This window comes from Caloenas nicobarica, chromosome Z (genome assembly GCF_036013445.1).
Source record: "Caloenas nicobarica isolate bCalNic1 chromosome Z, bCalNic1.hap1, whole genome shotgun sequence".
NCBI lineage: Eukaryota > Metazoa > Chordata > Aves > Columbiformes > Columbidae > Caloenas > Caloenas nicobarica.
In genome coordinates, this window is record NC_088284.1 from 66288763 (window position 1) to 66311014 (window position 22252).

At 40.0% G+C, this 22252-nt stretch overlaps 1 protein-coding gene across 2 annotated transcripts in view; it reads left to right on the forward strand.

Moving 5' to 3' along the window:
* Positions 1–6097: 6097 nt before the first annotated feature.
* The window catches only part of ADAMTSL1 (ADAMTS like 1), a 444801-nt gene continuing 428646 nt past the window's right edge, over positions 6098–22252 (forward strand). For both annotated transcript variants that reach the window (XM_065655435.1, XM_065655436.1), the window contains exon 1: positions 6098–6285. In XM_065655435.1, coding sequence (XP_065511507.1) covers positions 6139–6285 — 147 coding nt within the window. In that variant the 5' untranslated portion in view covers positions 6098–6138. The remainder of the gene's footprint in view (positions 6286–22252) is intronic.

Sequence of the window (22252 nt, forward strand, 5' to 3'; positions counted from 1 at the left end):
TTGTATGAAATTGCTTATGATTTTTTTTTCACCAAGCCTTTGGAATTCAAAGGGCTTGGATGTTTACTTCTTTTATTTTCATCACCTGCTGTTATAAATCTATCATCCGTTAGACTGTATGTCACAAAAGACTGGATTTTGTTCTAAAAGAGGCCAAAGGAGCAGGTTAATAGAAGCTGTTGGCCTGTTTGGTCCTGCAGAAGAGGTGTGTGGATGACATTTAGAAGGAGAAAGCCTATTTTAATTTTTATTACAATTTATCTCACTAAGGATGAGAGCATCATGAGCAAAAGTTGATGGCACTGAAAAGTTCCTTGTTAGGCAAATAATACTGCTTATTTTTATTATCAGACAAAACTGATACGAAATGCTTAATAAACTCCAAAAGTCGTATTGCTAAAACAATGTAGGAATTGCCATTGTTTGTTTTGGAATAAATACCAAACCTCAGGATACAGTTTTCGAGGTATGCTATAAGTGCACCAAAGTAACAAAAAAAAAAAAAGGTGCCCTGATTCAATGCTAGCATGATATTTTAAAGGAGGAGAAAAAAGCACCAAAATATGCAAACAAATACTTCAGCCATGTCAGAGAGTGCCATTCTACTGCAGCAGAAAATGGTTTCTGGGGCTGGAATGTGTAACTGCCTGACAGCTCCTTATGTCAACAGAGCGTTTCCCATGCCACTCCATCTTCCAGTAATGGGTAAATGCACTGTGATGAAATATTGAGGGCTACATCACAAATGGTCATTTACAGGTCAACAAGGTGAATCTTTGTTTTCCACAGCTTCTTACATAGCATACTCAGATGCTCATAACTGTATTCTGCTCCCATCCCCTCTTCTGAGTGATTAAATCACTTGAGAAGAGTTGAGGGAGAAGAAGGAGGTGACAGTTTTGCTACAACCTGTCTCTTACTCCTGCATTTGAGAGGAGACCAAGGGTTGCAGGTGCAGGATGAAGAACAGGATTCATCCTAACAGATAACAGATTTTAAATAGATCTGGGAGAGGCTTCCTTCCTGGAGATGTTGCAGCACTTTTCCTGGGATGGATCTAGCTTGCCCTATGTAAAAGGATACCAGCAATTAGGTTTGAGACCTGCTGGATTCTGTACACCAATTTGCGTTTAGTGTCTGACATCACAGACTACATTCACAAATCAAGGGAGTTGCCTTTTTTTTTTCTGGTATTGTCATCCCTTTTCCCTAAGTGACGATGAAGAACTGCTACAGGAGGCTGTCCCACAACTCATCTGAATTGATGCAGTTGTTACTGTAGACATGATCACATATTTTGTTAGCATTGTTGACTTCCACTTCTGGGGCTTCCTTATTTGGGTAAAGGAAATATCTTAAAAAAACCAAAACAACCAAAAAAACCAAAACACACACACACACACAACACAAAAACCCACCAAAAAAACCCCAAAACAAACCACAACATAGATCCTTGAAAAATCATAGTCCTGCTACATGTAGTCTGAAACTAAACTCAGTAGATTTTATGTGACCGTCTCCTGATTACATTGCAAATATAGAGAATTCTAAGGTACAGATGAGGTGCTAGGGGAATCAGAAATAACTTCTGCATCAGTCTGCCTCTTCCACAAATGTTACGTATCTTAGTATTTTAAGTATCTATCGCCTGCATATCCTTGGGGAACAGCAGATGGTAAGTGATTTGGGAAGGTCTTTAAACACTCTATGACAATTTCAACAACTGTTCATTGTTATTAATCCTAGCTCTTGTATAGCTAGTTAAGCCTCACCCAGAAAGCCTCACCCAACAGAGTTTATATGTGTTATTATACTTTGGAATGTTAAGTGTTTTAGATGCAGTCTCTGCTGGGAGCTCTTATATAAAGAACAGGTTTTCTTCCATGAAACAAGCAAGTATTCAGCACCCCACCTCCCCACTCCCCCAAAAAAAAAATCCTGAAATCATGCTGTATTATTTAACTTCTTAACAGTTTGTGATGTCATTTTTTATAAGTTAAGAAAAACAAATGCTGTCACGTTCTAAGTCTGAGTTTTGAACAAGCCAAAATCAAGAGATTAAGTGTTCCAAACACTTAAACATTTCATCCAATTAGTTAGTTCAGTCTGGCTTCTCTATCTCTGAACTGCTTCCAATAAACTGTGGATTTGAATACAGAAAGATAAACCCACTGATAAGTTTCTACTACTGTACAGATATAATGTTGCTTTCATATAGAGTAATTTTAATGTTTAAACTTGTAAATGGATTCTTCGTTCTTTTTCTATGCTGTTTGTTGCATTTCTGTGATTTTTTTTACTAATTCACTATGTTCTCTTACTCTGAAACAGATTCTGAAGGGGCCTGATTCTGAAGGCTCTGAAAGACCACCTGTGGAATAATCAGGCGTTTCCTGGCTGAGTGTCTCCAAAGAGAGATGACGATAATAAGTGGAGCAACTGGAGTTAAAAGGTCATTGTCTGCTCAGCTGTCGACAGGTGAAATCCGATTGATGCACACACATAGCGAACAAAATGCTAGCTTTGTTTGCTTTAGGAAATGGAACATGGTAAAAGGAAAATGAGAAGAGAGGAGAGGGTAGCTGTAGCTGTTCTGCTTCACTGTTCTTGTCTTTGGTAGTAAGGCATATTTCTAGAGGTTGAAACCCCTTCAGCTTCACCATCTGGGATGGAACTACACTATCAAAACTGCATGTTCTATAGAAAATAATTAACTTTTCAAGACTAATCATTTTAGCTCACTAACAAATGTAATATTTGAAACATCTCTGTTTTCTGCATAAAATACTTCCTCCACTGGTTGTAGTTTATTTAACTTCTAAGGTTCAAGTCAAAGTCATGCCAGTTATTAATTATCAAGAAAAATCATGTTTGCTACTTATTACTGATTTTGAATATATGTAGTTAAAGATACAGAAGAGAAGAAATCTGAAGATACTTACTCATATAATGTACTTCATCCACCCCGTATCTAAGCTAAATCTACCTATGGAATGGAAACTGTTAAAGAAGCTGAAAATTGTTGTATTGGTGACAAGCAGTGGAGGAAAAGAAGACAAAATTTATGCACAAATTTTCTATATTCTTCGAAAAATGCTGGGGCTCTTCACTGTTTACACTGAGCAGCAGGTGACATACAGGAACAACGGGCTTATCTACTCTCTGAGACATCTGAGGGCGCCCCTGTTCAAAATCCTCTAATTATCTCAGCAGGACCAAAGTATCACCACAACTTTATATATTTATGAAAGGACAAACAGATGCTGTTGCTCACTTATGCAAGCACCTAAGTGGAAACTGTAAATATCTAAATGGAAATGTGGCCCCCTTCGTAGCTTCTGAGCTGCTGGAAATCCTGGGTCCCTGAAATTAATCCTACAGAAATACTGAGAGTGGTGGGACATCACTATTGTAGTGCAGAGGAGCATTTTGGCCAAATATGGCGTGTGATTCTGAAAATGGTGTAGGAAAATGCCAAAAGCCTCAGATGTTTAATTTAAGATCAACCTACCATATATTATACCTGCTTGGAGGCTCTACCTGAATTTAGACCTGCAAGTCTATATTCAAAAATTCATTTCAATTTCTGCAGGAAATAAATAAGTTATATAGGAAACAGAAAGAGATACGGAAAGTCATATCTTGTAACACCAAAGCAATGTTGCTGGGAGGAAGAAGATTTTCTAAGAGTGTACTCTGCCTACATTCTAAATGTGGAGAAAAGCATATTCTTGCTAAGCATGTTATTTGCCTTCTTCTGGCTAATGCTAAAAATGATTTCAAAGTTGTTAACCTGTCTCTTTTTCTGAACAAGGAGAGTCATTCCTTAGGAAGTCTCCTTATGTACATTCCTTCCCTACGCTCGAAGCCTTGATGTTTTCTTACATCTTAAAAGATCTTAAATCTTCCTAAGCCTTCTCAGATCCCTGGGCTGATGATAGCGTAGATTTGATGTCTTGTGCCTGGCAATATTGTTGTATGTCTTACAAAAGAATAAGAAGCATGCTTCTGTAAGTTCTATTAAGTTCCTCTCTGGTTAAAAATAGTATTGCCAAACATCTCTATGTCTATTTAACTGGGAAGACACTTTCAGAAAGCTCTTTTCCCTCCTCCCAGTCATTAATGCATAACTCTACTCTTCTTCTAGACACAACAGTAAGAAAAATATATTTTAATTTTTTTTGTTATGTCATTTTTAGACAACAGTTATACACTTTCAATATCAAAAGAGTGTAAAATTACCTGTAGCTAGAAACTCAGTGTGATAATAGAGAAATTTTGCATTTTATGTGCTAATATCACAAAATTCATAATGTAAATAGTAACATTTGTCAGTACAACATTTTCTGACAATTAACATACAGCTTGGTTTTACCTTGAACCCTCAGGCCCTTCAGACAGTTGTAAATGCCAGGAAATGTCCTCTTCACTTCTTAAAAGATAAGCATAGTTTGCAAAATGAAACTTGTAAACAGCTCATTCCTGACAAATTGGATGTCATGTTTTGTTCAGCCAAATTGTGTTTCTTGGATCATGCAGCATTTATGACATATTTTAGACCACACTACTCCATGCATACAGGAGCCTTAACCTCTATAATTACATGCTAATAAAAACAAGAACTGCAGAATGTTTACATCTTTGGCCAACCGTATGTCTTCAGAAAGAAAAAAAAATTCCAGAAGTTCATCTGTCATGCATATTCATAGATTATTCTTGGGTGTACTTGAATAAGCAAGCACTTTTCAATTTAAACTACTATGCTTTATGTAGCTGTACTTGAAAGAACATTTCTAAAATGTTAACCATAGCACTTCTGTTTGTTGTATAAATAACAGGTTGTAGAGAGTTATCAGGTGAAATAGGTTGTAAATCTCAACGTAAAAGGGCTGTTATGATTTCACATGCAGATCTGAGCCTGAAACCCAATCTGCTTTTTCTGTACAGGGCAAAGACTTTCTCGACAATGGCTGACATAATGCACAAAAGATGAGGGGAGATGTGGCAGTCTTTAGTCCATATGCATACTGCTTCATCAACACAGATTTATTTAGGATTTCCATATGATTTATTTGGCTCTTCAACGAGGTGTGCATTTTTCCAGGGATAATCCAAGTATGTGCCCAGATGCTACAGGAGCATTCGAATAGGCTTATGGTGGGAGTTTTAGAAACGCACGTAATAATAATACATTTTCTTGTGGTTTTGCAAGAGACTTATAGAAGCTGCCACGAACCTTTCACAAGCAGCCAACACAAATTTGGACAGGTTGATCTCATTTGATTGCCACAGCTTGCATTTTGGTTGTTCTGTTAGCAGATGCTGCAGTTGCAGGTACTAGCCAGCACCTTCAAGTGAAGGCTTGAAGGCAGCTTGAGAGCTGTATGAAGGGTCTTTGCTCCCCAGACCAAGCACCTGCCACATTTACCTCTAGGCAGATGTGAGCAGCAAGTGCCACAGCACACCAGCATTTCAGCTTGTGAGTCCTAGAAATGCTTATAGGCTTAGTAGGCAGGCACATCAAAGAAAACAGACCAGTGCACCACAGCAGGAGGGGGCCCGTCCCTAGATCTTCACACACTGTGCCTGCCTGCCTGGCTATGCCTGCCTGCCTGCTGCTTGCCACTGTGTCCCACCCTTGCCAATATGCACTGTTCTTGCTCTCCCCATCCCTGTCTGTGTGCCCCATCCCTGCCTGCCCCACCCTGGAAGGCGCATCCCTGCCTGCATGCCCTGTGCCCGCCGATGTGCCTGCCCCATACCTGCCTGCACCCCTCATCCCTCCCCAAACACCGCATCCTCGCTTGCACGCCGCCTCTGTCTGCGCCCCCCACCCCTGCCTGCACGCTTTACCCCTGCCCGTGCGCCCCGTCCCTCTGCGCCCGCCCGCGCACGGCCCACGCCTGCCTGCGCGCCGCGCACCCTCCGCGGTGCCCGCTCCGTCCGAGCCCCGGGGGAGCCTCGGGGGAGGCGGCGGCGGCGGCGGCGGGCGGGGGCGGACTGGCGGCGGCTGCTCCCCGCCTCCCTCCCCCCCGCCCGGCAGCAGGGGGCCGCGCCCCCGCGCACCTCCCTGCCCTGCGGGGCCCGGAGGCGCCGCGCACCCCGCGCCGCTCGCAGAGGCGCGCAGGGGCGGCCGCGATGCAGGCGCGGAGCGGCGGAGCGGGCGGCCGCCGGGGCACCACTGCGGAGCGTCGCGGGAGGAGGATGGCGGCGGCGGCGGGGCCACGCCGGGGTACCGGCGCCCCCCTGCTCGCCCTCGCCCTGGGGCTCCTCGCCGCCGCGCAGGTAAGGGGGTCCGGGGGCTCGCCCACCTCCCCGGGGGCAGAGACGAGCCGCGGCTCCCCTGCTCTGGGGAGGCGGAGGGAGCTTCGCGGGGCGCGGCGACGCGCTCCGCACCTGCGGCCGCCGGGATGCTCCTGACGCCGGGGCCGGGGGAGCGCTGCCCCGGCCGGCGGAGGGGCTTCTCCTCTGCCCGCAGGTGGGTGCCGCGGCTCCCGCAGCCCGTGGCCCGCACGGACGGCTGGCGGGAGGCGCTGCCGGCAGCTGTGTTTTCCGAGCGGACGTCTCCGGGAGCCTGCGCTGGGCTGGTTTTACAGCTCTCTGGAAGGGAGGATGGGAGGGCCGTTATTACAAAAGTTACGATACTGCTGAGTTTTGCCGTATGCCGGCGGTGAGGTTCTCATGCTCCTTCGGACGGGGAAATACTCTCCAAGTTGCAGAGCAACTTTGGGAGTCCCCCGCCTGCCTTTCTCTGATGGGTATTTCGTTCTGAAAGCACAGAGCTGAGCTGGGCCGTGTCACTGCATTTCTCTTGGGTGTAATTTACATCCTCTAACATGCTCTACAGGTAGTTTGCTTTGCTTAGTCATCAGTTTGCCATTGCCCAGAGTTTGTTTCAGACTCTAGCCAAAGCAAAAATAGGAAAGAAAAAAAAAAAAGGAAAACAGCCTCTGATGATTCCCCATTCAGCCCTCTGGAGACAATAAATGAACTCGCTTTCAGCTTTGTATGTAAAGAAAAGCAAGTGTGAACATGGCTTTCCTAAATCATTCCCATTTGGTTTTGTTCTTAAATTTTGAATATGAGTTTTAAATAAATAATACCACATTTGCAGTGAAGATGATGATCCTTTTGTGTTTAGGGCAATAGCTTAAAAAAAATAGTACAGAGTCACTTGAAATAAACTTAGAAATGTTACTATCTGTATAACTTGAGGCTGCTGCTGAATGAGACATTTCTGGTCTCCTCTTGTGCTCCTGACCATGCATTTTCTCCTTCCTTGAACCTCTGTGATAATGGTACATCCATGAGTAGGTTAGCCCAGTTATCTGAGTAAAGTTCTTCATTTTGATAGAGAAACTTTTATATTAGATTACTTTGCCTTCTGTCGTTGCACCGCTTCTGGACCCCATGCAATACATGGTTCAAAAGGACAGTGGAGGGCCGTGGAGGATGAGGTGTGATGCCACCCTACACCTGCAGGCATGTGGTCAGGACTGCATCATGACTGTCACCGGAAAAGCTGTTGACGACAGAACGCTGCAGGGTGTGTTGGTGGCACTGGAGTGCCTCAGGAGCGCACAGACTTGCTCACAGAGACCAGTGTCTAATGTGATCTGGTATCTGTTTCTGATAAAAGTCCACAAGAGCCATAATAGCTGTGACATCGCAATGGAAACCTCATCTGCCACATCGTTCAACCCTGACACCAGCTGTGTTCCCAGGGCTGAGATTGGGCTGATCTTCCCTGGCACTCAGCTCTGTCCCTGCTTATTTTGGCCTGTGCACCTCCTTCCCTTCCTTCTTGCAAGCACCTCCTCTTTGTGGGGAATTAAAATAGCTTCTTCCTTCTGTCTTTACACGCAAATACAGAATATTCAGGCTTACTTTGGAAAAAGTGTGGAATGAGTGAGAGATAGTGCAGTGGCTTGGGAGCTGGTACAGACGGGCAGTTCGGTTGCCTTTGACTTTTCTGCTGCATACTTAGTTACACTAATTTCATTTTACAGTTATTGAGATAGTATTACACTTTAAATAGCAGAGTTTGGCTCTGCATTGTGCCTCTAGTCTCAAATTTACACAGTGATATTGTGAGTAAAATCGGTTGTCCTCAAGGACAGCGTTTCCTAGGGCCAAGAATATAATCAGCCTGGGGAAGCCTCCTGTTGTTTTTTCTACCATTTGTAATGCAAGATAGTGGAGCAAGTGGGGATTAAGGTTATACTTTACTAAGCAGTCACAGGTATGTGTGTGTATCGCAAAGAAGATATTAAAACAACTGTAATTCTGTGACAGTGCATTGTATTGGTCTGAATTTTAGATTAAATGAAGATGAAAAATGATTGTTCTCATGTACTAAGTATGACCATGAATTTAGGCTTTGGATGATATTGCTATACCATATTATGATAAAAAACCCTTTGCCTTTTTTTGGAAGGAGAAGTAAACTAAGTCTTCGAATTGTGTGTTGTTATTACTATTTTATAAGTGCTTCAGGAACTAGACCAATTTGGGGCTTTTAATTAGTAATAAATAGGATCTATTAATAATTATAGGTCTGAACTCCATTTTCAAGCTGTATTTTGGAATTAAGTGCTAGTTTGGTGGGAATGACCTGCATTTCTACTGCACCCTCAGTTCAGTATTCCTGTGGAATTTCAGTTTCGTCTTCTTTTCCTGTAGTTTTGACAGGGAATAGCTATCACCATTTTTTATAATTTTGTCCTCCTTTACGTCTATAAAACAATATGTTGGGTTTTAGTAGAACTTCTCTTAGAGTGATTCTTCTTACAGTGCTCTTTAAAATTTTTTTTGTTGCAAATTTTAAAAAATATGGAAGAGATTATAGTAGATTCTCCAATAAAAGAACCTCAGCTGCCTTTTTAAATTTCACTGTGACATAATAGTTATTGTAATAGACTCAGATTTTAGCTCTGTGTAAGATTCCATGTATGAGCTTCATGGATAAGCACAGGCATTTTCACGTGTGCTTATGGCCTGACTGGGTATGAGCAGGTTTAGGTCTGGCAGGAGTGTAGGGAAATGTGGACCATGCATAGACTGAATTTTCATGCTAGTCTTTGTATTCCTAGACCTTTTGTGCTTCATATTTGCTATATCCTATTCTATTTTTATATTTAAATAATGTGATTGCTACAGTGTTTCCTTTTTTAGTGTCCATGACGTGCTGTAGGGTGGGAAGGAGTGAAGTGAGGGTATTTTGTGTATTAGGAAATAGTTCATACGGAGAAGAAAGCATCTTTCTAAAATACTTGCAGGTTGTGACACAATAGTACATTATATTAAGCATCTACCTTTATCTTTTCTCCAACAAAATACCAAGTAAAAATCCACTGAGTTTTGTTCCACTGTCCAGAGAAGACTATATCTTTCACTTCTATTGAATTATGTCAGAAACAAAGCTGGTCAAAGCTACTGCAAACAGGGCTACACTCACAATCCCTACATTTGAAAAAATGACCATGTTACAGTTAGTAAGTCAAAATACTTCAGTATGGAAGCATTTTAGATGAGACTGTAGAAAAAATAAATGCAATAAGGACAAACTATTAGAATACAAGCAGTAAATATATGGAGTTCAACTAGTCAGCTAGCACTGACATAACACCATGTTCCTACTTGTTTCATGTAAAATCATCCTGAAAGCAGCTTGTACCCATCAGAATAATTTTGTAGTGTGTCTGTTATGGATGTTGGTAGTATTATGACCAAAACTGTATTGATGACATTAATTATGGCTGTAATGTTGAAGCTAAGCAAACTCAAATTTCACCTTGTTGTGGAAGGCTTAAATAAACTTCTGTTACTTTAATGATTGGAGTTGTCCTTCGAGCTTTCTAGCAGATAAAATGGGTTCCTGGTTATATTGTTAGCTGAAGGCATGACGCTGCAGAAATATGTATTCTTTTTGTATTATCGTCATAAGACGACTCACTCTCTTCTCCCAGTTAGAATCACAGAATCACAGACTGCTTGAGGTTGGCAGAGACCTCTGGAGGTCATCTTGTCCAATCCATGCTGCTCAAGCAGAGTGACCTAGAGCCAATTTCCCAGGACTATGTCCAGATAGCTTTTGAATAACTTTAGTGATGGAGACTACACCATTTATCTGGGCAACCTGTGCCAGTGCTAAGTCACACTCTCAGTGAAAAAGCGTTTCCTGAGGCTCAGAGAAAACCCTCCGTATTTCTGTTTGTGCCTATTGTCTTTTGTCCTGTCACTGGGCACTGCTGAGAAGAACCTGGCTCTATCTTCTTTACATCCTTCCTTCAGGTATTAATAAGATCCTCCTGAGCCTGCTTTTCTCCAGGCTGAACAGTCCCTCCCATCATTTCCTCAGAGAGAGATGTTCCAGTCCCCTCATCATCTTTGTGGCCCTGTGCTGGACTCTCTCCAGGAGGTCCATGTCTCTCTTGTACTGCAGAGCCCAGAACTGGACACAGGACTCTACCTGTGGCCTCATCAGTACTGAGGAGAGGGTACTGATCACCTCCCCTGACCTCCTGGCAGTGCTTTGTCTAATGCAGCATAGGATGCCATTTGCCTTCTTTACCACAAGGGAACGTTGCTGGCTCATGGTCAACATGGTGTCTACTAGCTCTGCCCCTGTCCCATCCTTTTCTACAGACCTGCTGTTTACTTACAAATTTGATGGAGAGAAGACTGGGCTAGCTTTTTACCATGGTGGGCACCTGACCAACTATTAATAAATGTTTTCAGGAGAGTTTCATGCAAAATTATAGAGCCAATTTTAAGAAATCAGGTGTATGGGGGAAAATGTAGTTTAAAACAGTTCTAATGACCTTTCTTTCAGGAAAGCCTTAAGCCCCTTTAGTTTATTAGTGAAGAAGTGTTGAAAATTTAGCAAGATGCCATTTGCTAAAACTGTGGAAGTGAGACTCAATTTGCTTAAGTTACAGGTCTCTCAGTATTCATACTACGCAGCTCACTAGAGATTTAATCCATCAGCATTTTCACATGTTTTCACAGGCCATATACAAATAATGTGCATATGCCAGGGAAACAAGCTGTACTTCCTCTTCTGTAGCACCAGGCAAAGTCAGATTATTCACAAACTGATGTTACACCTGGATCCTACAGTCACGTTTTCATCTGGACAGGTGCAAAGGTGGGGTGAATAAGGGATTTGTGGAATCCAAATGTAGATGAAACAAGAGCTACAACAGGTCAATAGATAAACACAGGGAGTGGGAATATTTTAGCACTGGTCTGATCTACAGCTTCTGACAAGTTATATGATCTCTGACAATATTATTTGTTGCTCTCTTGTGTGACCCTAATAAACAACTCTTCTGTAGTAGCTTTTGCTTCCTTAAGATGAAGAGAAAAGAGGGAAGCAAACTGTACTTTTTACTTTTATGGTGTCTATCTGATTTGAAATTTTATCTCATTCCTCTTTTAGAGCTGTATACCAAATTTCACAGATTTAAAGATATTGCACTGTGTGAGTTTTTTTCAAGCAATGATTGGGTTGATAATGCAATCATACAGTTAGGTACAGATATAGAATACTCTGTTATCATTTAATGAGTGATGGCAGAATTGACTGATCGACATATCCTTCAAAAAGTGGAGGTATAATTTTTGATAATCTGTATTAGATTGCTTTTATCATGTTCGAGTCTCATGTCCCTGTAAATTACTTATCTTAAAAAAAATGTAACCTTTGCATTAAAATGCATCTCTGTTCTTGGTGAAGAAGTTCACACTGGGTACACGGAAGTGGACACTACTAGAACTTTATGGAAACATCAGAGCATGTAAATTATTGCTACTAGGGGTCCCAAGGATTGGGGAATACTGTGTGGCTATTAGATAAGTGTGTGTTTTGTAGTAGGAGTTTTGAAAATCTTGGTTAGAAATTAAATTTCCTCAGACTTTGAGGTTACTTAATATGAAAAAGAGAAAAAAAAAGGGGGGGGGGGGGGTGAGCTGGCCCAGGTATGCTTTTAATCTTCTTTCACTGCAATCCACACCTGAAGGATTTCACTCTCCAGTGTCGTCTTCTAATTTTTCTCCTACAAAATATGATAAATATGCCTTGCCTGTGATCAAAAAAACAATCAAATATGATGAAGTCCTCTAATGGGATGAGATATGGTAAGCAGACTAGCAAGTAATTAGCTGGATTTAGCAACCACAGTATTCCCTGTGTGCTTCTGTTCCTGTATTTGAAATCTTCCCGTAACAGCTCAAGTACTTGGGTGCATGTTACCTTTGTGTACCTTAAGGCACTTTGCACTCTGAAAATGTAGCTTTGTCCCAGCTGCAAACAAGATGTTTCTGTTTTAGTAAGCAATGTAACAGTGAAGTAACATGTCGTTTACAAGATGTGGGGAATAATGCCATGTGCATCTGAGTCATGCCTCTATTAAATTTAATTAAACTCTTTAGACCCTTCTCAGTCTTCAGGGCATGTATTTTGTATGCCTTTTGAGAGAAATGTGCAGTCAGCATAATCGTGGAACATGTATGTGCAATGAAAGTTACCAAGAGGGGGAGAAATTGAAAGAGACAAGACAATGCAAGACCTTTGGGAAATATACTGAATGGAGCTGCACTAGGTACCTTAGAATAATTTGTGGGATGAATAGATCACTAGTGTTGTTTGATACATATTTACATTTTCTACAAATAGGAGAAAAAAAGGAAGGAGAGAAAAAAAAGAAATTGCATAATTTGGATTTAACACACAGGGGAAATCAGATTATAACAATGAGTTCTGTTGGATAACAGAAAGCCTCATTCTTTCTGAGTGGACAAGAGTAGTATTATATGTACTGCTTACACACCAGTGCAGGACTGGTGTAGGAATGGAGTGCATGATCTAGCAGGACTGTCCCACCTAAGCCAATAATATCCATCAGAGGAATTAAACAAAGCCTATTCTTGCATCCATGCTTCAGCTTGTTCATAGTCCTCTATGGCTAGGTGCCACAAATGATGACTGCATTACATCAGTCCCAGATATGGCTTGTGGAGTGTTGTTTGATGCTGTTACTTTTGACTCAACCAAATACTTCCATTATTTTCATCTGTGCAAATACGTTTTTTAAAACTGACTCCATATATGCCAGTTCTTTCAATGAGGCATTTAATAATGGAAGAGTAGATTTACACAAAACTGCCAATAATTGTTTCATTTGGTTTTGTTTTGATTTACAGATTAAACAGACATATGTATTGCATTGAACAGAAGACCTGCTTGTGGATTTTGACATAGTTATAATAATACTGTTACTCTCCGTGTAGCTCAAGTGAGCTGAAGAAACCAATTTATCTTTGGGCTGCACATGTTTTTTGATTCTATGAAGAGCTGATACAAAGGAAAAGACTTCATGTATAAGAATGACCTACTATGTAGTATAGTAGCCAAAAACTAGTCCTGTGTGGCTTCAAGCTTTATTTTCTTTTATTTTATTTCTCTCAGTGGTTTTTGAGAGGAAATAGAGGGGAGCCAGACTCATCCTGACTTACGCTAACTCCTGAAGAAATGACTGACCTGCTGCACTGAAAAACACCCCTTCCTTTCTGCTATGGGCTTGGCTGAGCTATGTTGTAGAAGGGAAGGGGAAATGAAGAAGAGAAGATTTTTTTTAACAGATGAATGACATTTCTAGCTTTCCCTTCAATTTCAGAAAATTTGATATTTAAGTGTTTAAAGTTTTTCAGTTGGCTGGAGAATTAAGGAGGCAGCAAAGGTCAGAGCTGAATGTCTCAATGATCATTTTGCTTAACTAATGTTTGGAAAAATGGTGCATTTGTAAAACTACTATTTTTTTCAAGGAAAGAATAACTGCTTCTTTGTAATAGGCAGTGTCAATAATTTCATGGCAATTCACTATGGTTGACTGGTGCGTAGAGTGGTGCATGGGACCATTTTGAAGTGAAAACAGTGTAATTTTTCTCTGAAGATTTATTAGAAAATTCTCCTTTTGATATCTGACATTTTAAACATCTGTATGTTTAAATGAGAAAAAGCTGTCTTTGCAAAATCTCTCAAAGGAAAAGAGGTGTGCCTATGTAAAAGACAGAAATTAATTTTCAAATATTTCTTCTCTTCCCCTCTTCCTTCTACCTGGCTTTCTGAATCTTCTTTTGAGGATTTTTTTTTTTCTGCTACGGCCAAGCTCGTGCTGAAAAGTGTGTGTGTATTGTGTGTTTGTAAGTTTGGTTGTAACTGATCCCAGTGAACCTAGGAAATCGGTCATGTGAATCAACTTATGTTTTTGATGATTTGAAGACTGTGTTGAACAGTCCTTAGAAAGGCAACAAGACCTCCGCATTTGGTATGTTCTCCCCCATTGCCTTTTACTTCTAACCTCTAACTTGCAGGTAATGGCACTGGATGTTGCATCCAAAGGCTTGTTGTGAGCACTGCTGCTGAAGCATAATGCTTCGCCTGCAATTTGTACAGTGGTTTTTCAAATTGTGTTTGGTGGAAGACTGCTGTCAAGAGGTAAACTCTTGAAAGCCAAGAGTTTAAATAATGTACCTATGAGTTTTTGTGCTGTACTGCAGTGATTGATGGAAGATGGTGTTTATCCTGGAGGCGAGTGATTTTTTAACTTTGAATATAACCATTTTGGTTTTTTGTTGTTGGTGGTGGGGGTTTTTTTGTTTGTTTGTTTTGGTTTTTACCAGATGTTTTTCAGGTATAAGTCAGCATTATATTTAATGACCTGTCTACAAATATGTTTTTGTAGAAACTGTCTTGGTTAGGGTTAAATTCTATGAGATGTTAACCAACCTTTGCTGAGCCTTTATGAAGGAGTATTTCAGAATATTAAAGAGCAGTTGATAGATGGGTCAGAACCTTTGGCTTTCATGGGAATATTTGTATGGGTATTTTGGTTCCTACTGAAGTTCATTTTGTAAGCGAGTGAGCTCTCTGCCTACTAAATTCCGTATTTTCATTTTGCATAGTTCATAAGTACTTAAGCATTTTCATTTGCTGACAAATGTACCCTTATCCAGTAGTCCTTTACAAGAATAAGCTGTTACTACAGCCTTGCACCTGTACACCTGTATATGCATGTGTGGGGTAAAGGGAGAAGTCATTAGAAAAAGATCCGTTCTGAGTTTGAATGCTAATTGCACTCATTACTTTAGCCTTCAATTGCAGAGGATAAAGAGATGTTTTAGTGGGTGATTTTGAATATTAATTATGCACTGCCAAAAAAGTGTATAATTTGTAGTAAGCAAAACCAGGACACAGAACCAATACGAGTTGCAAACAGACACAACTCTGTTTTGCTTTTAACCTAGAAGCTTATGCTAATACAGCTAATACCTTTTCATTAGAAAAGTATTTTTGTCCTCTCCACTCTGTATTCATTCTCTGATACTTTTGGCAACAGTGTCATATCATCGTTATGATGTTTTGCGTTTTAGAGTAGATGAGCATACTGGAATGAGGACTGTGTAGTTTTGGGTTTTGAATCGAAGACCAGGAAGTGACTTTATCTTTGGGTTGTTTTATTTGTTCAGTTTTCCTGATTTAAAACAGTGTGAAACTGTCTGGTTGTGGAATGTATGCATTTTTAATGGCAAATTTTAAACATATCTGCCCTGGGTTAATCATAGTGAGGCTGTAGTGTAGAAAGGATTTATTATTTGATGACTGGCTTTTTCAAGCAGGTCAAGCATAGGGGTTACCTAACTGCCATTAACTTTTAATACCATTTGGAAACCTAACAATCTTGTTATGATAACTGAGGAATCTACAACACACTGAGCAGCCACACAGTGAAGGATGATTTTGTCTGCTATAAACGACAAATAAGGGAAAGAACAGGAAAACTTGATGCTCGGTTGCTGTTCAGAGGGAGAAATACAACAGAATTCATCGAACAGGTGGTAGTTTCTACACTTTCCTTGACTGACTGACCTGCAGAATTCAGGGTACAGCAAGCTGAAAAGTGATGTGTTTAACATTTCAGATAGATATTATAAAAAAACCAGCTCCCTGATTGTGGGAAAATGATCTTCCTAGATGAATATATGAATATGAACTCCACAAAATCATTAGACTTACTGCTACAAGACAATTTTGGAAAAAGATTTTAAAGCTATAGTTAAACATTCTTTAAAGAAAGGTCTACTTACCAGAAGAAAATTCTTCTTAGGAAAAGCTTACTTCTAGATATTTTAGAAATTTAAGAAACTCTTCTTATTTTTTCTAAAAGCTTTATTTGAATTATATTGGAAGTAACAAAAATTACTTTGTCAGGCTCAAAATTATTATTAATTATTTGAAACTTGGTACTTCATACTGGGTCAGAGTGGACCATTCTGAGCTTAGTTTAACTAGTGAAACATGCAAGCTGTTCAGAGGATTTTGATGCGGGTGGGTAGTGTTTGGCTATTTCTTTTCTCTCCAAATTTATAATATTTCTTGAGAGGTAGAAGTCTGTTTGTGATTTTTTTTTCTTCTTCTCTGTTTTCTTCTTAAACTGTAGTAAGGACATTCCTGATACCTCAAATATCTGTAAGAGCAGAATACGGATTTATGCTCAGGTGTAAAATGCTAAAATTAGCTTGCACCATGTCCTTATTTCTCCTCTCCTGAAACTAAGGTGATGGAGCAGTCTTTGAACATGCTGATTAAAATTTAATTTTTGCATTGAATCTGAAATCCTTTCCAAGAAATCATATCAGGTATCAGGCGCTTTTTTTTTTTTCTTTTTTTTTGTGGTGATGGCAGTGCTTTAATTTTAATTTCCTTAAACCTCAGCTTTTAGGAGACATTTTTACCTATAAGAAGTTTTATTCAGTATGTCAATTGTAAAGCAGTAGTCTTTAGAAAATGAAAATCGGCTTATATAGCATCAAAACTATTTTCAACAGTAATGAATAACAGTAATTCCGGAGTCTTGCCACATGTCTAGCACTGACATACTGCTATTAATTGGTTGCTGACTAAAAGGAAAAAGAACTGATATTTTAACAGGATCCCTGAAATGTTCTGGGTTGCAGAACAACCCTTTTCCTGGTCTTGGAGACTGCATATTTTCATGTCAGATCACACATAAAGAATTCTGGATGTTGGAGTGCAGTTAAAATGAGTATTTACTGGGCTGATTTCAAACTGGTTTACTACCAAGAAAAATATTACAACTATAAACTATGGCATTTATGTGACATCAGACCTCCAACAAGGTGAGAACGTAGAGGAAAACCCAAGACTTCATTAAAATAATTTGAAACGTTTATATGAGAATGATGAAGGAAAGAACCTGTGCAATAAAGGATGGGCTAGTTTTGTTTTAAAAGGAATATTCCTCTGTAGTTGAGTCTATCCTTGATATAACTTGGCACTATGTTGAGACTATGGCAATATTAGGAGGAAAACAGGTGTATTTTAAAAAATGTGTTAAACCCCTGTGCTAGTGGTTTGGAATTAACTGCTGCCTATTTTGGATTTTACTGCTGATGTGGTGTTGTATTTTTGAAAGCTCACCTCTCTCCTATCTATACAAAGCCAAGGTGGTATGTTTCCATATGAAACACTGTTTTGACTCAGTTCCATGCAGAGTTTCAGTGCTGGTCTGTGTCTGCTTTCGTGCAGAGCAGATTCTGACTTTGTGAGCCTGAGAGCTTGAACCTTCTGAGGCCCCCTTAAAAATTCAAGCCAAGATGAAAACATGGAAGAAGGCTAAGTATACAGTTGCTCCCCAGGATTTTTATAAAAGTGTATTTAGAGCCTTGTCAGGCTCCTGTAATATCCCTACGGGATTTTAACTATAATAGAACATGTTCTGAAATAGTGACCATAGCTACAGAAGAAAGCTGACACATCACAGGGTCACTGTGGTCACGTAATATGATAAAATGCAATACATAATGTAGAAAAAACCCCATAGTTAACTAGGTTGTTAGTCAACAGTCCCTATGATCCAAAAATATTTCATCATGTAATGACCATTTTAAAATTGCAGCAGATATGATTATCTGACCCCAGTGGTTAATAAAAGTACAAGTACAAAAGTAGTCCTGGCATGGCTACTGTTGTATTTTTTTTAGTTTGTTTGCTGGTTTATTTTCTTTTTTCTTTTTTTTTTTTTTAAGAGCTCTTGGGATTAATGTGGGAGTTAAAATATTTTTGCATCTTATGAAACCAACCTCAGGGTGTTTTTTGTGTTCCTGTGATCAAATTGCATCCAACATTCAGTGAATGAGTTTTAGTTAAAGAAGAGGGGATGGAAATGTATACTTTTGCATTTATTTCGTTATCTTTTACTCTCTGAAAGGCTTTAATCTGTCCCACAAAAAAAAAAACCCAAACACCAACAAAAAACAAACAAAAACCAAACAAAAAAAAACCAAACAGGGATCTATAACATGTGGGGAAGCAATTTTGCAGAAAGTTTTCAAAACACTTGTATTTAATACTCTGTTATATAGATGTCCCTGTGATCACAGAGCTAAGAGATGTGGTTTGTATGTTTCATTCCTCTGACTTACTGTGTGTAAGTTTTGCAGTCATGGCGGTCTATGATGGGGTTACAGCATCGGTGGATAAGGGAAGAGTAACTGACGTCAGCTGCCTGGACATGAACAAAGCATTTGATCCTGTCTTGTGTGACATCCTTATCTCGAAAATGGAGGGACATGGATTTGATGGGTTGACCACTTGGTGAATAAGGAATTGGCTGTCTGGTCACACTCAAAGAGTTGTGGTCAACAGCCTGATGTGCAGGTGGAGACCAGTGATGAGTGGTGTCCCTCAGGGGTCCGTACTGGGACCAGTATTATTTAATGTCTTTGCTGGGACATAGACAGTGAGATTGAGTGCACCCTCAGCAAGTTTGTGGATGACACCAAGCTGAGTGGTGTGGTTGATACTCTAGAAAGAAGGGATACCATCCAAAGGGGCCTTGACAGGCTTGAGAGTTGGGCCTGTACAAACCTCATGAAGTTCAACAAGGCCAAGTGTAAGGTCCTGCATCTGGACTGGGGCACAAATCCCAAGCACAAATACAGGCTGGGCAATGAGTGGATTGAGAGTAGCCCTGCAGAGAAGGACTTGAGGGAGCTGGTCGATGCAAAACTGAATGAGAGCTGGCAACGTGTGCTCACAGCCCAGAAAGTCAACTGTATCCTGGGCTGCATCAGAAGTGTCGTCACTAGGTTGGGAGGTGATTCAGCTCCTCTACCCTGCTCTGGAGAGACTCCACCTGGAGTACTGCCTCCAGCTCCAGAATCCTCAGCACAGGAAAGACATGGACCTGTTGGAGGGGGTCCAGAGGAGGCCACAAAAATGATCAGAGGGATGGAACACCTCTCCTGTGAGGAAAGGCTGAGACAGTTGGGCTTGTTTAGCATGCATATAAAAGCCTTCCAGTACCTAAAGGGGACCTACAAGAGAGCTGGAGAGGGAGTTTTTACAAGGGTATGTAGAGATAGGACTAGGCGTAATGGCTTTAAACTGAAAGAGGGTAGATTTAGATGAGTTATTAGGAAGAAATTCTTCAGTGTGAGGGTGGTGAAACACTGGAACAAGTTGCCTAGAGAAGTGGTGGGTGTTCCATCCCTGGAAGTGTTCAAGGCCAGGCTGGACGGGGCTTTGAGCAACCTGGTCTAGTGGAAGGTGACTCTGCCCATGGCAGAGGGTGTGGAACTAGATGATCTTTAAGGTCCCTTACAACCCAAACCATTCTATGATTCTATGGGAGCTGCCTATTTAACCCTTCAAGTTGTCCATGACTACTTGTGAAATGAAGACTGTAATGCTCTGCTTCGTCATTGGTGACTCAAATGGAAATGCCTTAATAAGTGCTTTCAGTCCTACTGAGTGGTATTTTATTGTTTGTTTGTTTATTTACTGAAATTATGTGTGACAGACTAAGTACTCAATTAAGGTGAAGTATTTTATGTACTTACTTACTATGCTTTCTGAGTGTGTTCACATCACAGTCTTGCGGGGGATTCACATGGAATTTTATGTTGTTTGAAGGAAAAGTAAGAAAAGGGGAAAAAAACCTGAAACAATCTAATTTGATGTGATAGTTTTTATTTTTCCTGAATTTTAACCCTCTCCATTCTCATAAGAGGCAAAATTCTCTGTTTCCCCACATTATTGAATCGTGGTGTGTAAAAAGCTCATCCGACTTCTCAAGAGTAAGGGTAATATAGCAAAAGAAATGTTTCACCAGTTGTTGCAGTCTGTCTGCTTCCCAGAAAATGTCTTAAATAGAAGAGGGGGTTAAAGCTGCCCTGAATTTTTGCTTATACATTAGCAACTACAGTGGTCTCCCAACACTCTGCATCCTGTCCTGAAGTATTACGTGAGTTTTGGTGGTTGCCCCATGGGGAAGATATTGTCTGTTTGGTTCTGTTCTGAAAAGAGAAGCAGATAGAGTCTCTCAAATAGTCCGTAATGCATCCATTGTTTGTCATCCATCTAAAGCTCTGCAGTGTATACACATTTCTCAGAGTTCCCTTTCCTCTAGGAAGCAGCATTTGCTAGATCTAGCCTGGATGGAGGTGGTAAACCGATCTCCAAAGAGGAGATTAAAACATTTCCAAACACTTGCTTCAGCTTCCTCAGCTGTTAAGATTGGATTGTGATAAGGACTGTGGGTAATGTAATAATGTAAAACCCTGCTTGGATGGGACAAACTGCTTGAATACATGTTCTGGAAGCCAACCTGACACACTTTTTCCCTGCTCCTCGGGCATCTTCCTAATAGGAGAAAAACGATCAGAAAACACTTACTTTGTCCTAATGCTCCCCTTCCCCTTCACCGGGTTCTGTTATTGCTTTATTTCCTGGTAGAAAAGGTGAGACATTGTGGAAAACCTTCAGCCAGGCATAACTTGCATTTTCCTTAGCTATTATCCTGGACTTCAGCAGCTTGGAAAAGTGATCCAGCTCCTCCCAGTGTAGGGGGAAGAGGAGTGGCTGTCTTTTGCCTTCTGGATACTCCAGTATAATTCTTGCTCGTGTAGAGCACTAGGTAAAATTAAAATGTTTGCTTATGGAGAAGCACACAAAAAAAATCTGCTGAACAGCTTTTTTACATATCTAAAATACATTGACAAATTTTGAGTGAAAAAATTTAAGTGTTTGGTAAAATGTCTATGAGTATATAAATATTATTTACTGCATCAGTCTTCTATGTGCATAAATAGATACTTTCCAAATGTCCATAAGTTCTTGGATAGAAATAAGTTTCCTGCAGTTCAGAGAAAGAGACAATTGGATATTTAAATGGTAAAAATATCCAGGATTTTCAAATATTCATGAAAAACAGGAAACAGCAAATCAGGTAAGCAAAGATATTAGTTTGAATAAGTTCATTGGACTAGAGGAAGCCTGTTCTTAGAATCATATGTCTGAATGCTTTTTTTTTTTTCTCAATTGTGATACAGGACGGCAATTATATTTTCAGTCAGTAAGTTTTACCCAGCTATAAACCCCCAAATTTACTATTGTGAAAGTTTTCCACACAGCTGACTTTCTTTACACTTTATTAGGATATGTAGATTTTGAGAGAAAGAAGATAATTTAATATAACTTACCATTGCATCCTGTCAAATGTAATTTTGTTCAAGTTTTTGTGTGTATTTTGTATTGTAAGAGTGGTGTTGACTGGCAGTTCATGTGCCTGTCACTTAAAAAAAAGTACACCTGTGAAAATATTTTTTTTACTTGAAAAATAATCAATCAATTTAGAATTAAATATACAAAAGAAAAAGAATCATTTATATGGATAGGTGCAGAAATTGAAAATGCAGATGCTGATGCTCTGGGTCAGATACACAAATGAACACTGTTAAATATTGTGTACATGCAGCAATCTATAAACATAGCTGAATAACTACTGTATGCTGTGAACACAAGAAAAGAAAGTTGTTTTTCAAGGCTACTTACAATTACTGTCTTTACAGAAAGAGAAAAATAACCTCTAGAGGACACAGATTCAAAACCTTCAATTTCAGAGAGAAGCAAATGCTAAACAAAAGAAAAAGTTATCCAAATTTTATTCAAATCATCTTTTATTTCTTTTTTTAAAAGGTCCATTGATAAAATTAAAGATAAAATGCTAAAGCTCCTTGCAGAAGTTTGTACAACATTTGTGGCCTGCTGTTGAGCAATAGAAATACTTGAAAACTGAACAGATTTGTAAGAGTTCTTGGCTCCTAAGGAAACTGCGTTGCAATACTAAGAGGGCAATTATAGCCAACTGAGGCTTTGTAATCCGTC